Genomic DNA, 15,194 nt, shown 5'->3' with positions numbered 1-15,194 from the left:
ATCCGGCCCGCGGGCCGTAGTTTGGTGACCCCTGGTCTAGGGGAATAGCTCGGTTTGTTTACAACCAGCAGCAGGTAATATAAGTGAGGAACACCACCCATTGTTTACCATTCGATCGTTGACAGTATAGGGTCTGAATAACGATGTTTCTTATGGTGATTAGTCCTCGTGCCTCAAGATGTGAGAACGTTTGAATTAAAAATAATAAAACCTTTAAAAATAAGTTTGAAATTAAATAGTTCTGCAATTTTAACCTGAACTAGCAATGTATACTGTAATTAATTCACTTAAGACAAAATTATACTGAATCTAACCTTACTAGCTATGTATACTGTAATTAATTAACTTGAGACAGAATTACACTAAATCTAACCTTAACTAGCTATACATACTGTAATTAATTAACTTGAGGCAGAATTACACTAAATCTAACCTAACTAGCTGTGTATACTGTAATTAATTAACCCGTGTGTGTTTTTAGAGGTTCTGTAGATTAATTGTGATCTCTTAACTAATGCTATGTATATGTTTTGTATCTAGTCAAGGTAATGTCTCTAGTATTTCCTTGTTTTGTTTTAGTATTGAAGATGACATAAAGATGATATAGATATAGGTATACATTTCAGAGTATGTATATATAGTGCAGGTATACATTTTAGCATACGTATAGACAGTGCAGGTATACAGTGTACATAGACAGTGCAAGTTTACAGAGTACATAGCCATTGCAAGTTTACAGTGTACAGAGCCAGTGCAAGTATACAAACAATGGTAAACACCAAGGCAGATGACCGAGGAAAAACAACAGAGATGTCAAATGCTTACATTCGTCACTAGACCCCATTCTCGCAACTTCTCTGCTGAGGAATGTCCATCACTCAAACGTTTGTGAGTCCAGTTCCCTATCAGTGTTGAGACCACCTTCGGGATTATCAAGATTATCCATAATTTTAACTTTTTATGGATCATCTGAAGATTATCCTTCCCTAAATGCTCATTTGATCCCATCCCCTACCCTACAAGTGCTCATTTGACCCTATCCCCTGATCCCCCCTGGTGCTCATTTGATTCCACCTCCCAATCCCCTCAAGTTCTCATTTGACCCCCCCTTCCTAACCCCCCCCCTCCCGAAGTGCTCATTGGACCCCCACTCCAAATTAACTTAACCACTCTGAAGTTTTATCACCCTGAAATTATCTGGATGTGGGGGGGGGGGGTAATCTTCAGGTGATCCACAAAGGCTAGGATTGTTTATGGCTCGTTGGTTGTGTCGATAATGTCACCGGTAGTAATACATGTACAAAGGGTCGTTCGTCGTTCGCATCTTGTGTTTGTTGTACAGTAGAACGATTCATTCTCGACCCCAAGGTGATTTTATTCTTACACGCAATTTTTTTTCTCCGTGACTATCACTTGTTTGCTCCATACTGTGTTCATTTTATACCTGTGTCAACCTGTTCATCCTACCAACACAGTTTCATATATATATGTATTTATTCACTTGGAAATAAAATGCAAAGCTAATTTGATTTAAGAAATTCTGTAACGTTTCATATATCTTATTGTTTAAACGGTGGCCATCATTGGTGGAAGTTAGTTGTAGGGACGGTGGCCATCATTGGTGGAAGTTAGTTGTAGGGACGGTGGCCATCATTGGTGGAAGTTAGTTGTATGGACGGTGGCCATCATCAGTAGAAGTTAGCTGTAGGGACGGTGGCCATCATCAGTGGACATTTTTCGTTCCTTGTGTGTGGGTCAGAGAAGGGAACAATTAGCCACTGATTAATGCTTCACAAATGTTGTGATTGACATAATAAGTCTGTTGTGTTGATGTGGCTAATGAAGCAGTTACAGGTCACTTGCAGTTATTTTTGGATGGGGAGGGAGGGAGATTGAGTAGAAATGGGGGGGAGACTGGGGAATAGGGATGGATGGAGATGGGGTGAGGGGGACAGGGGAGGGAGGGAAGGAAGCAGGGAGATAGGGAGTGAAGGAAGGAGATGGGAAGGGAGGAAGGAAAGCTGGGTGATGTGAGAGAGGGAGGGAGATAGGGAGGTATAGGGGAGGGAAGGGAGAGAGATAACAAGCCTTTTACCACCCTGTTGGAAAGAGAGAAGAGATTGCATAAAGGTGATGTGTTTCAGGACGATGGCATCAATGATGTAGCTGATTGGCCAACGTTGGTGGAGGTCCAGCAAGCTCAAGAGGCCATACACTTACTACAGGTAGGTTCTGGTGGTAACGATGCAGTACTGTACACGGTGGTTGGTGTACAGGTAGGTTCTGGTGGTAACGACGCAGTACTGTACACGCCGTTCTTGCTGTTCTGTACGCGGTGGTTGGTGTACGGTTCAGTCAGATCATAAATTACTTCGCTGCCTCCAAACAATACGACCGACCGGGAAAAAATTCCGTTCTGACGTATCAAGTCGGACTGCACAATGGTAGCCTTGTCATTCATAATGTAATTCTCCTTTCAGTGTAATGTAATTGTAAGTTGAATGTGAATCGATTTTTGGTTACTTTTATAAATATAGTTTTGCCCAGTTTGAGGTTTGAATTCATTTGTTTTGAAAAATGATTTGTGAATTTTTAAAAAACCACGATTTGAATATTTAAAAACCAAGATTCAAATATTTAAAAAAGACAAGATTCAAATATTTAAAAATCAAGGAAAAGACGTCACAGTCACGCTTACCAAACCCAATGGAATGGCGGGTGAGGCAGTGTTGTTTGGAAAGCAACGCACCGAGCGGTATAATTTATGATCTGACTTTACACATGGTGGTAGAAGTATACATGATTGTATATGTAGAAGTAGATAAAGTATACAGCAGTAGATGGAAGTAGATATAAAAGTAGATGGCAGTAGATGTAAAAGTAGATGGCAGTAGATATAAAAGTAGATGGCAGTAGATGTAAAAGTAGATGGAAGTAGATATAAATGTAGATGGCAGTAGATGTAAAAGTAGATGGAAGTAGATGTAAAAGTAGATGGCAGTAGATGTAAAAGTAGATGGCAGTAGATGGAAGTAGATGTAAAAGTAGATGGCAGTTGATGTAGCAAGTAGTATACAAGGATTTTTTTAGATATGATAATAATAGACAAAATTGCTATTAATTGTAGACACAGTTAACCCTCTGGTACAGTAGTCCCCTTTGGTACTCCCCTTTGGCACTTCCCTCTGGTACTTCCCTCTGATACTTCCCTCTGATACTCCCCTTTGGTAATCCTTGCCATGGTTGGGACCCCCCCCCCCCGAGGTCTTAAACATTGGATAGAACGACCCTGACCCAAACTACCCCCTTAGAGATGCTTCTGCCAGGTCACGAGGCTAGTAGGAGGAGGATAGGTGGTTGATAGGGCCGCCCAGTCCACTGTTTCTGCTTACGGGACGGGCGCTGTCAGTGAGAGGTACTGCTGAACGGGAGGGGTCGCGCCAGTACGGGAAAGACCACGGGAGGGTTTTATGCGGGTTAGGTTGTGAGGGGGGGTATCCTTGCACTGTATACCCTAATCAGCAGTGCCCCGGGGTCACAACACAGCTCGGCACACCACATAATTGGTAGAAATGAACGGGGCAACAATTTGGGGTTTTTCCTTTGTTTTTACTTTCTGGGGGTTTTTCATTGTGCTTGGGGAGGGGGGCGTGTTGCATGCTTGGCTCCACACATGCTGTTTAGATACGGTGGATGTAGGGTCTCTCGGTGGTATTTATGACAGTCACGCTGCGTTGTAATTGGTGGCTTCCTTCATTCTAATTGGTCCTTCCTCTTCAGACTATTTCTCTCCTATCGGTAATGTATTAAAGACTCGCTTGCTGCATTATGATTGGTCCTCCCTCGAAGGATATTTCACTTCCTTTCTCAGTTCTGTAATGTTTTAAAGACCTTCTCGCTGTATTCTGATTGGTCTTTCCTCTTAAGAACATTTCTCTCCCCCTATCGGTAATGTTTTCAAGACCTCGCTGCATTCTGATTGGTCCTTCCTCTTCAGACTATTTCTCTCCTATCGGTAATGTATTAAAGAATCTCTTGCTGCATTCTGATTGGTCCTCCCCCAATAGAACATCTCAGCATGGCCTATTTATTTATGCCTTTTATCACGTGTCTCTTGTTGAAACTGCCATAAACTGGTTGGAATGTTGGGTGTCACACAGGCATGGTGAGGCGGGTCTTGGCAGTGTTTTCTATGTATGCGACTAAAGTGGGACTTGAATCACTATATACAGCCTGTTAAATGGAAGAGGTATCTCTGTATTTTTGTATTCAGTAAGTGTTTTTTTTTTCTTCACTGAGCTGTCTTGATCTTGAGCACATCCCAGCACATCACCCCAGCACACCACCCCAGCATATCACCCTAGCATACCAACACCATTCTCTAATAATCGTCTCCTTCCACCTTTGATTTTTTCCTCCATCTCCTCCTCGGAATCTCTCGAGTCATTCCTCCACTTCGTCCTCAGAATCTCTCGCCTCATTCTGTCTCGCATCACTCGCTCGCATATGCTCACTTTATTATTATTATTTTCAATCCCGTTCTGCGCACACACACACACACACTTGGCCATACAAGCGCCACAAGCGAATCCTAAACCCATACGATGATTCATTAATGTTTCGTGTCGGTTCGCCATGGATGGAAAAGTTGAAACCTCCATATAATGAACTTCTCTCCATTTAGTCCATTAGATGGGGGTTTCATATTCAACGGACCCTCGATATAATGGACATTCATCTATACACAGTAGTTCGTTAGATGAGGTTTTTACTGTAGATAGATAGATAGAGAGATAGTTAAGCAGTTAGAAATAGAAAGAACAATAACTAGAGATAATTAATAGACAAATTAAACCTGTCAGAATATATATAAAATCACACTCAAGTCCATTAATTCAGTACAGGTGCAAAACACTAATTATTCACAGGTGGGTACTGGTATGTATCTGTGTTTGGCCTACAATATTGCTTCTTTTGTTATTTTGTCCTTTTTTGTCCTTTATTTAGTGAATATGGTATTAGTTGAATTGAATTTGTTGGGAGTATTGTGTATATGGTAAGTTAGGGTGGTGTATAGATGTGAGGAGAATATTTATATCGCTTATTGTGTCTTTGTTGTTGTTATTTATACTGTGTTATTAAGAGTGCAGTATATACAGTACAGTCAGTGTAGGTGGGTGTATAGATGCCTGGATGAAGAATTACGTCGCTCACTGTGTCATTTTTCTTACAGACGTCAAAGTCAGAATGGAGAAAGAGCGAGGAGAGGAAACTGAAGGATGGAGAGAAAGACGACGGGATGAGAGAGATAGAGAAATCCGAGGACTCCGGTTCTCACGACGACGACTCTCTGAAGGAGAACCGGGAGGCGTCGTCCGCACCGCAGACCATCAACAACAAGATCCAGCAGACACACAATAATACTCCCACTAAGGCTGCTAAAAACAAGAAGAATAAAAGTAAGTGTTTTTTTGTGTTTGTGTGTGTGAGGGAGAGGAGAGAGAGAGAGAAAAAGGAGGATAGAGAGAGAGAAAGAGGATAGAGAGAGGACCCCATTGAACTGACCCCACATAGAAGTTGTACCAAAGTAGCGATGATAGATACAAGAGATGTACTGTACCTATGATCTGGAGGTAGAGGTTAAGATGGAGGAAGAGGTCAAGGAGGAGGAGGAGGTTGAGGTGGAGGTGAATATGGAAGTTGAGATGAAAGTCAGTCAGTCACACAGTTGGGGAGATGACATTACAGAAATTGGTAGTTAGTTTGTTATTGTTATTCTTTTGTTTTTAGTTTGTATTTTGTATTCTCTCCTTTCTGGTCTTTCTCCCTCCCTTCCACTCTCTCCATCTATACCTTCCTCCATCCCTTCCACACACTATCTGTCCATCCCTTCCTTCTACTCTCCCTCCTTTCCTTCCACTCTCCCTCCCTTCTTTCCACTCTCCCTCCCTTCCTTCCACTCCCCTCCCTCCCATCCTTCCACTCCCCTCCCTCCCATCCTTCCACTCCCCTCCCTCCCATCCTTCCACTCCCCTCCCTCCCTTCCTTCCACCCCCCCTTCCTTCTTTCCACTCTCCCTCCCTTCCTTCCACTCCCCTCCCTCCCATCCTTCCACTCTCCCTCCCATCCTTCCACTCCCCTCCCTCCCATCCTTCCACTCCCCTCCCTCCCTTCCTTCCACCCCCCCTTCCTTCTTTCCACTCTCCCTCCCACTCCCTCCTTGTCTTCTCATATATAAGTAACTGTGTCTTTGTTTCCAGAAAAAATTAACACCTGGAAGAGACTAGACATCCCGCCCCCAAAGAGAGAGAAAGGGTTCAGACGTACAGAGGGCCGCGGCTCGGACTCCCTCGACTGGAGAGCGGACGCCCGGTCGACCAACGGTGCCTTGAGAGGACGCGGGACTGGACGCGGCAACATCATGAGAGGGCGAGGTAGAGGGAGAGGAGGAGGCCGAGGAGGTAGCTTGATTGCAGGGGGAGGCCAATTGGGCATGAGAGGCGGGTACAGAAGTCCCTCGGCCGAGCACTTTGAGAATTTCTCCGAGTATTCTGAGGTGAGAATTTACCGACGTATTTCCTCTAGTTAACCTTCGCGATGTTTTTGTTTTCCTTGAACTAATTTTAAGCCTTAATAACTCTTAAATGGCGGCCATCGTCAGTAGAAATGACCTTTCGGGACAAGAGCTAACACCGATGGCCATACAGTATATTTATTTCACTCCATATTTCTACACAATGGGACAGATAGGGAATTCTTAATCACCATTTAAGAGTTAATTAACATCTAAATCTTCTCTTATGACTCTAATACGGGTCAATTTATCCGCCCTAATCGCCCGTTTACGCACTGTTAACGACGTGGTTTCCAGATTCCAGATTATGTTCTTCACGACTCCAACTTGATGCAGTACTTTGTGCCGTCGGTTGGGTTCATCTTCCCAGAGTTTGTTCTTCAGGATGAAAGTGCAATTAAGGATAAAATAAAGAAACAAGTGTGAGTATTGACGAGGTGTTGTTTAGTAGATGTGTTTGTGTCTGTCTCTTTCTGGATGTTTTTCTCTGTTTTTTCTGTCTGTTTGTGTGTCTCAGTGTGTCTCTCTTTCTCATTGTATCTGCATGTCACTCTCTCTGTCTGTCTATCTGTCTGTTTCTTTGTCTTTTTGTCTGTCTGTCTCACTGTGTCCGCCTGTGTCGAACATTTATAATGAAAACTCGACATAATACTCACATTCCATCTTTACACACACACACACAGATGGATATATACGTGACTTTGTTTTTGTTTTCGTTACAGAGAATATTACTTCAGCGGCGACAACCTAGCCAACGACATCTTCATGAGGAGGAAGATGTCCAAAGACGGCTATATTCCCGTCTCCCTCATCGCATCGTTCAACCGCATGAAGCAGCTCACCCAAGACGTCAAGCTGATCGTAGATGTTTGTAAGACGTCAGAGAAACTCGAAGTGAAAGATGAAGTCTGGGTGAGTTGTTTGTTGTTGTGTGGGGGAAGAGGTGATTGTGGGGGGAAAGGGTGTGTGTGAGGGGAGGGGTGTGGGTGGGGAAAAGGGTGTGTGTGAGGGGAGGGGTGTGGGTGGGGAGGACAGAGCATGTGTGTGTGTGTGTGGTAAATAAAGGGGACGGGATAAAACCTCGCTGAATATCGACTGTCGTATCGCTAACGTTGACATAATTCGTCCACAGTTACGGACTAAACACGAACCCATGAAGTGGCCCCTGGAGGACGCTGCAGCAGGGGCACTACAAGCACTCCTGGCGGCGGTTCCTTCGACCGTCACTCCATCCCCGACCAACGCCCCCCCTACCAGCCTTCCCAAGGACCCCGCCCCGCCAGACGTACCTTCACCCCCGCCCCCGCCTACAGCCATGAACCCCGAAGTGGCAGAGTTCACCCCGCACCAAGCAGAGCTAGACCCCGGCCAACCTGAATTCATTCCATTGGACCAACAAGTAGTCACCGCCAAACCCACCACCACTACCACCACCACCACCACAACCGCCGCCACCACAACCACAACCACTCCCCCCACCGTCACCATCACTAATAGTCCAAGTCAGTGTAAATTGATTAGTGTTAGTGTTAATTATTATTCAAAATAGTGTAAATTAATTCAAGTGATAATTATACTAGTCAGTGTAAATTAATACCCAAGTTTGTAAAGTAATTAATGTTGTTGTGTAAATTATCTGTAAATTAACATTCATATCAGTATAAATTAATTCATGTAAGTAAATTAATTCATGTTGGTGTAAATTGATATTTGAGTCGGTGTAAAATAATTGCCATTAGTGAAAATTAATTGGAGTGAGTAAATTAGTTAGAGAGTAAATTAGCTAGTGAGTAAATTAATTAAAGAGTAAATTAATTGGGGTGAGTAAATTAGTTAGAGAGTAAATTAGCTAGTGAGTAAATTAATTAAAGAGTAAATTAATTGGGGTGAGTAAATTAATTAGATTTTGGTGATAATTGAAACTTAATTAATTTCAGGTAAAGAGGATACCAAGGCAGCTAAGAAGGATGATGATTGGAAGGAGGTAAGTGTGAGGAGAGTGAAGTGAGTCTTGCTGCTGAGGTGAGGAGAGAGTGAAGTGAGTGGTGTTAGGGTGAGGAGAGAGTGAAGTGAGTCTTGGTGCTGGGGTGAGGAGAGTGAAGTGAGTGGTGTTAGGGTGAGGAGAGAGTGAAGTGAGTGGTGTTAGGGTGAGGAGAGAGTGAAGTGAGTGGTGTTAGGGTGAGGAGAGAGTGAAGTGAGTCTTGCTGCTGAGGTGAGGAGAGAGTGAAGTGAGTCTTGGTGCTGGGGTGAGGAGAGTGAAGTGAGTGCTGAGGTGAGGAGAAATTGAATTGAGTGGTGTTGGGGCGAGGAGAGAGAGGTGAGTCCTGGTGCTGGGGTGAGGAGAAAGTGAAGTGAATTTTGGTGCTGGGGTGAGGACAGAGTGAAGCGAATATTGGCGTTTGAAGCGACAGAGAGAGTTTAAGTTGTGGTGTATCGAACTTTTTTTTATAGATTATAGAACAGATGGTGATAGTATTGTTATTTATTGTAGGTGCACAGAGCTTAACAATCACCTTTTTTGATTACCAGTGATTGTATTAGTAGTTATTGCGAGTTATTGTTAGTTATTGCTGATTATTGTTATTTATTGCTAGTTATTGTAGGTGCACACAGGGAATTAACAATCACCGTCTGTATAAATCACCTTTTTTTAAATTACCCGTCACGGTATTGGTAGTTACGATCACCGATAATGTATATAGAACCTTGTTTATTTTGTTTACATCACCTACGTAGCACTGTAGACGATGCGTCCTTCTCTCACGCCTCAGGTCAAGAGTAAGGGCCGCCTAAGAAGAGAGAACGAAAGTAAGGAGAAGGACCCACGGCAGCCTCAGGACCCGTCGTCGGAGAAGCCAACCAATGACAGGAAGAGCCGTGCAGCATCCCAGGAACCTCAGGGCTTCAGTAAGGACACCCGGGAGGAGTTGGATTTCCAGTTCGACGAGGAGCTGGAGATTCTGCCTAAGACCGGACGACATCACGATTTCAGCGAATGGTGAGTCCGGGTACTGTGTGGCGATTGGTTGAATGAGGGCCATCGTTAGTGGATGATTGCTGTAGGGATGGTGGTCATCATCGGTAGAAATATTATGTTTATTTTATTTGTCACGGTAATTGTCATATTTGTTTTGGATAGGTCAGGTCAGATCAGGTTATATTAGGTCATCATTGTTGGTTTAAATTTGTGAGATTAGGTGAGGTTAGGTTAGCATCAGGGTGGTTAATCTTCTTGACAACTACCTGGGGTGGTTAATTTTCAGGTGATCTTAAATGGTTGTACAATATTTTAATGAGTGATGGCTTCCTCAGGTCGGACGACGAGAGTGACTACGAGATCAGTGACCAAGATGTAAATAAACTGTTGATAGTGACACAGTCGCCGCCGTCTGCCGGAGCTCCGGGACCGTCGTCGAGCGCCTCTTCCACGTCCACATCCACGTCCACTACCGGCTCTCGTCCTCCCAAACACGGAGGATTTGACCGCACCGGAGACTGGACGACTCGCACCAAAATAACTCAAGAACTGGCCAAAGTTATCAATGATGGACTCTACTATTATGAACAGGACTTGTGGGAGGACAGTGAGTGGGTGAGTTCTTGGTGGTGTTGATCCTTCATTATTGTCTCTATCTGTACACCAAACATTATATTATCCTCAGTATTTGAGTTTTTAACCTAACTTTTTTATCACTCCAAGATATTATTTTCCACTACAGTTCTCAGTTATGTTTCCACCAATAATTCCTTCAAGTAATATGTTTAAAGAACAATTAACACATAGAATTAATTTTAAAGCCATTATTTTTCCACCCTCAGTTATAAAGAATTAATTTAAAACAATGTTATTTCTCCCTCCGCAGTTCCCTCAGTCTGACAGCAACAAGGCAGCTATGACTCAACAGGTGACGATGATCAGCCAAGAGGTGATGGAGACCCTACAACCCCACCACCCACCTGTCCCAGCTAACCAAGAGGTCCCTCCCCCTCCCCCTCCCCTACACCTCCTCCAGGTACGCTAACAAGCTTGTCTCCCCTCCTGCTTCTTGCTCCTCCTCCCTGTACGTGCTGCACTTTTGGCCGTTGAGGGTGACTGTCGTGCTTTCCTCGTGACTCTTACGTACCGCATCCTCTTAACTCTGTGCTTTTGTCTCCTGTCGAGGTAAACAAAGGCAGGCAGGGAGGGTGGTGATGCTGGTGTCACCTGTAGCTCGTGGGGTTATGTATATATGTTGCCCGATGCTTCACTCCATTGTTGTTCAGTACGTGATGTCATTTTAGCTAGTTGGGTAATGTTTGCCTGATGTCTCGCTCTGTTGGTATTAAGAACGTGATGTCACTTAAGCTTGTGGGGTAATGTTTGCCTGTTGCCTGATGTCTCTCTCTTGTATTTATGTACATGATGTCACTTAAACTCATTCTAGTGGTATTAACTACGTGATGTCATTTTTAGCTTGATTTTTTTCCATTGTTATTAATTGCCTGATGTCATTTTTAGCCTGCGGAATAATGGTTATTGTTGATCTCACTTGAGGTTTTCAGAGCACCAGCGTCCTAGCTCAGTTTCAAGATCAGTCAACTTTCTCCGGAAATTTGTCTTGATCCTGGATGAGATAGCGAGCGTTATTCCTTAGTATTCCATCAATATGTTCCAGTTTATATATTATTGTTGTCAGGATTCATGTCTACTTAAAGGAGTCATTTCAGTGATTAGTATTTAGGTTGAGGTGATGTATTGCTGACTATCCTCAAATCTTACAGCTGTCATGACATTGTATTCCACAAATTAGTTCGAGGATGTAAATATTTGTGTCCATGGCTCGTCTACAGGAACTATGAAAGTTAGGTACAATTGCTCTAAACAGTATCATGATTTTGTGCGAGGCAATATAACAACGGATGAAGGATTTTGACGGCCCCGCCGAGACAACAAGAGTCGAAGTGTTCATTTTGAAATTCGTCTGACCCCTCCGTAAAGATGCCTTCAGTGTGTGTACGTACAATAATTAGTTTCTAGACTGAGGTGAGGTTTTGCGTACTCCTGTGTCCTCAACCCTTGCAGCTGTTCTCCACTAAAATGGAGAATTAACACAGTATCCCATAATATTACCCCATGTTTATCCTTTCAATCATCGTTTACCCTACAATCTAACATAATTTTACTTTGAATTTAACTTATCTTAACAGCAATGTATTTAAACAAGATTATACGTAACCATAAATTGCGATGATGGGTCCTTTTATTATTGAGGTATACTGTTGTTTGATTCACTGAGGGAGGCTGACATGACACCTGTGTTATATGATGGGGATAAGTCTTTTGTGTGTGTAAATATACTCAGAAATTTTGCCTTTATATAAAACGCTGTAGGCAACACTTTATTTTAAGGAGTTATGGGGTCTCCTCTGAGTTGAATAAAATCATCTAACATTAGCCAAATAAAAAAAAATGGCATCCCCTTCTAGAGTTAATATTCTTCCTCTTAATTCAAATATCCATCTTATTCCTCCCTTTGCTTTTCCTCCTGTTCTCTTACTTCTACACACTGGTATATATTTACTTATGATGTACTGTAGTAACTTATAAGATGGTTTGAGTGTTGTTGGTTACTTGTTAAGTGAAGGTGAGGTTATGTATTCCTTACTGATAATATTTAAGTGTGTGAGAAAGAGTGTGTGTGTGAATGAGAATATGTGTGTGAGATGGAGAGACTGTGTGAATGAGTGTGTTTGTGTGAGAGAGAGAGAGAGAGAGAGAGAGAGTGTAAGTGTATGCATTTTATTATTATTATTTTACTAACCTCTAAACTCTCCAATCAAGGGCGCTGAGGATCCCTTCGAAGACGTAGTGCCTCCGACGCCCAAGACGCCCAGATCTCGTAAGGCGGCGCGGTTCTTCCCGGTGGTGAAAGACAAGGCCAACGTGGACCAGCGGACGCCACGCAAGAAGAAGACCCGCCACTCCCACAACCCCCCCGTCGAGTGTCACGTCGGCTGGGTGATGGACTCCATAGAACACAAACCACGCACAAACTCTGTCAGGTGAGGGTGATAGATGGATAGATATTAAGATAGGATGATAGATAGATTGATTGATGGATAGACGATTGTCTTTTTTTAGCATAGAGTAGATGTGTTTCTTATTAGAGGTCAAGGTTCACCTGACATTAGAGTGATAGTTTCCTCGTTGGTTTGATTTACTAACAGTCCACCTCATTCTTGTCGCCCACAGTGATCTAAACGCAAGTCCGAACGAGAACCAACTCGCGAGTAGTTTTGGCAGCAATTACGGGTCGTACGGATCGTTACCGGGCTCGTTACCGACCTTCCAGCACCCTTCACACTCACTCCTCAAGGAAAACGGCTTCACACAACAGGTTTACCACAAGTACCGAGCACGGTGCTTAAAAGGTGAGTGTTTTGGTCGTGTATGGGGTGAGGTGGGATAGTTGAGAGCCCCTTGTTATAGTTGAGCACCCCTCTATATTGTAATGACTAAAGTTAGTATTTAATATGTGTCAATTATCAAGAAGAATAATGACTGTATTTGTCATTCTTAAAGAGTATGAGTATTAGATTGTGTTTGTTATTTGAAGAGATTAATAATTATTGTTTTGTATTTGTTGTTTTAAGAGTATTTGTTATTATGTATTTGTTATATTCCAGAACGTAAGAGACTCGGCATCGGACAGAGTGCCGAGATGAACACCCTGTACCGCTTCTGGTCATTCTTCCTCCGAGAACACTTCAACCGCAAGATGTATGAAGAGTTCAAGAGATTAGCTAACGAAGATGCCAAAGTCGGGTACAGGTGAGTTGACGTTTTGCCGTGAACTGACCACCGAGACTCTGCTTTGGGGTGGATATGTTTAATGGATGTTTTGACTTCTGTACACATGGTCCCAAAGAAGTATCATTGCGATTTTGTGTGTTTCAACTTACATACACATGCTAAAAAAAAATGCCATTACTATTTTGTGTGAGGCGATACAACACAATGGAATCACAGACAGAGGATATTGACGGCCCCACCGAGACAATGTGAGTCACGGCGTTCGTTTTAGAATTCATCTGACACTTCCGTAAAGATACTTCTTGGAGCGTGTTTCTTGGTACTAGATGACGCTTCACCGTGAACTGGTCGCCAAAATTCTCTCGACACTTTGTTAAACTTCCTTCCATGGGGTATATATATATATATATATGTTCGTGGATTACATTTTATCAATATGTGCTGGGAATGTTTTAGCAAAGGAAACATCAGTGAAGGTTGGTAATTTTACTCTTGATGTATATTTCTACCTCACAATTTTCCTCTTCTGAAGGTGAGTAATCTTAATGCCTCCCTTCTTGATAGGTACAGTCAGAGTTCCTCACCTGAAGTAATATTAATAATGCCTCCCTCGATAGGTATGGTCTGGAGTGCCTCTTCCGGTTCTACAGCTACGGTCTGGAGAAACACTTTAGGGACGAAATCTACAACGACTTCCAAGAGGAGACGTTACGTGACATTGACTGTGGCCAACTCTATGGTCTGGAAAAATTCTGGGCGTTTATCAAGTACTACAAAAATAGCGTTAATCTTCTCGTGCAAGACAAGCTCAAGGATAGGCTCTCAAAGTATAAAAGTATCGAGGACTTCAGAGTGGAAATGGTATGAATATTTTGGTTTATACTTTATTTATTTTTCAGGCTCAATACTTCATAGTAGATAAATTTGATGTATTTTTTAGGTATAATACTTTAAAAAAAATGGTATAAAGTGGTTAAATTTTGCCTTATGGATTGGATGCATTTATATTCTTTTCTGGGAGCCCAATGGTCGAGTGAATACAGCTCTCGCCTCATGTACCAGGGGTGTGTAGTTCAATTCCTGGGTGGTCCCTGTTCACCCAGGTGTTAATGGGTACCTAAGTTTACAGCATAGGGGAGGGAATACAGTCGAGTGCAGTACCGACCATGCTGCCTGCTACTGTACCGGAGGTTCATTATAGTGTTGGCTGTATCCACACTGTACCTAATGGGTAAACTTCCCTGTGGGACCTACTTTCACTTTTCAATTTATACATAATTTTGTACTTTGTTATTTTAGGATCTTCTGAAGATTACATAACCCAGCTTATTTACCTGAAAATTAGATGCCCCAGCTTATTAACAATCCTAATGCTGCCTGGTGGGTTAGGTTAGGTGGTAAGATTAAGGGTGGTTGACCTAAAAGAGAAATAAACAAAGGTTGGTTATCGTCAATTGATTATTTTTTTTTTTATTAAGAACCTTTGAAACGGTTGAATATGAAATACAATTCCCGTCTCTCACAGCCGGAGGAATACGACGCAGCGCGGGAAGCCAGAAAGGCTCGTATACGCACAAGATCAGAGAACGAGAGCATGATGATAGCCAACCACGACGGCTACCAGAGACACGGCTACGGTGGAGGAGTCAGACGACGCCAGCGCCGCGCCTCGGAGGGTGACGGCAACCCTCATCAGGCAGACAATCACCACCACCAACACACAAGAGTCCGCAACAGCTCAGGAGATTATGCCAGGGTGAGTGTACGACATTCTACATTTTATAACCTAATATCTCCAGTGACCATCATATGATAAGGGCCATTTTT

The 15,194-nt window shown here is 42.9% G+C and overlaps 1 protein-coding gene across 5 annotated transcripts in view; it reads left to right on the top strand.

Annotated features, from left to right (window-relative positions):
- Positions 1–15,194, top strand: part of LOC121876465 (la-related protein 1B-like) — a 54,729-nt gene that overhangs the window by 35,311 nt on the left and 4,224 nt on the right. For 2 of the 5 annotated variants that reach the window (XM_042381563.1, XM_042381566.1), the window contains exons 3-17: positions 2,145–2,225; positions 5,234–5,459; positions 6,261–6,556; positions 6,872–6,996; positions 7,297–7,486; positions 7,707–8,076; positions 8,512–8,558; positions 9,346–9,572; positions 9,887–10,166; positions 10,438–10,587; positions 12,396–12,616; positions 12,807–12,985; positions 13,241–13,385; positions 13,985–14,228; positions 14,893–15,123. In XM_042381563.1, the coding sequence (XP_042237497.1) occupies positions 2,145–2,225; positions 5,234–5,459; positions 6,261–6,556; positions 6,872–6,996; positions 7,297–7,486; positions 7,707–8,076; positions 8,512–8,558; positions 9,346–9,572; positions 9,887–10,166; positions 10,438–10,587; positions 12,396–12,616; positions 12,807–12,985; positions 13,241–13,385; positions 13,985–14,228; positions 14,893–15,123 (3,012 nt within the window). Of the gene's footprint in view, positions 1–852; positions 889–2,144; positions 2,226–5,233; positions 5,460–6,260; positions 6,557–6,871; positions 6,997–7,296; positions 7,487–7,706; positions 8,077–8,511; positions 8,559–9,345; positions 9,573–9,886; positions 10,167–10,437; positions 10,588–12,395; positions 12,617–12,806; positions 12,986–13,240; positions 13,386–13,984; positions 14,229–14,892; positions 15,124–15,194 lie in introns of those variants that run through there. The other 3 variants (XM_042381567.1, XM_042381565.1, XM_042381564.1) reach the window with 3 other exon arrangements.

Source organism: Homarus americanus, unplaced genomic scaffold (assembly GCF_018991925.1).
Source record: "Homarus americanus isolate GMGI-L3 unplaced genomic scaffold, GMGI_Hamer_2.0 scaffold54095, whole genome shotgun sequence".
NCBI classification, from domain to species: domain Eukaryota; kingdom Metazoa; phylum Arthropoda; class Malacostraca; order Decapoda; family Nephropidae; genus Homarus; species Homarus americanus.
Note: the sequence above shows the minus strand (reverse complement) of the source record. Positions and strands in the feature narration are given on the sequence as shown.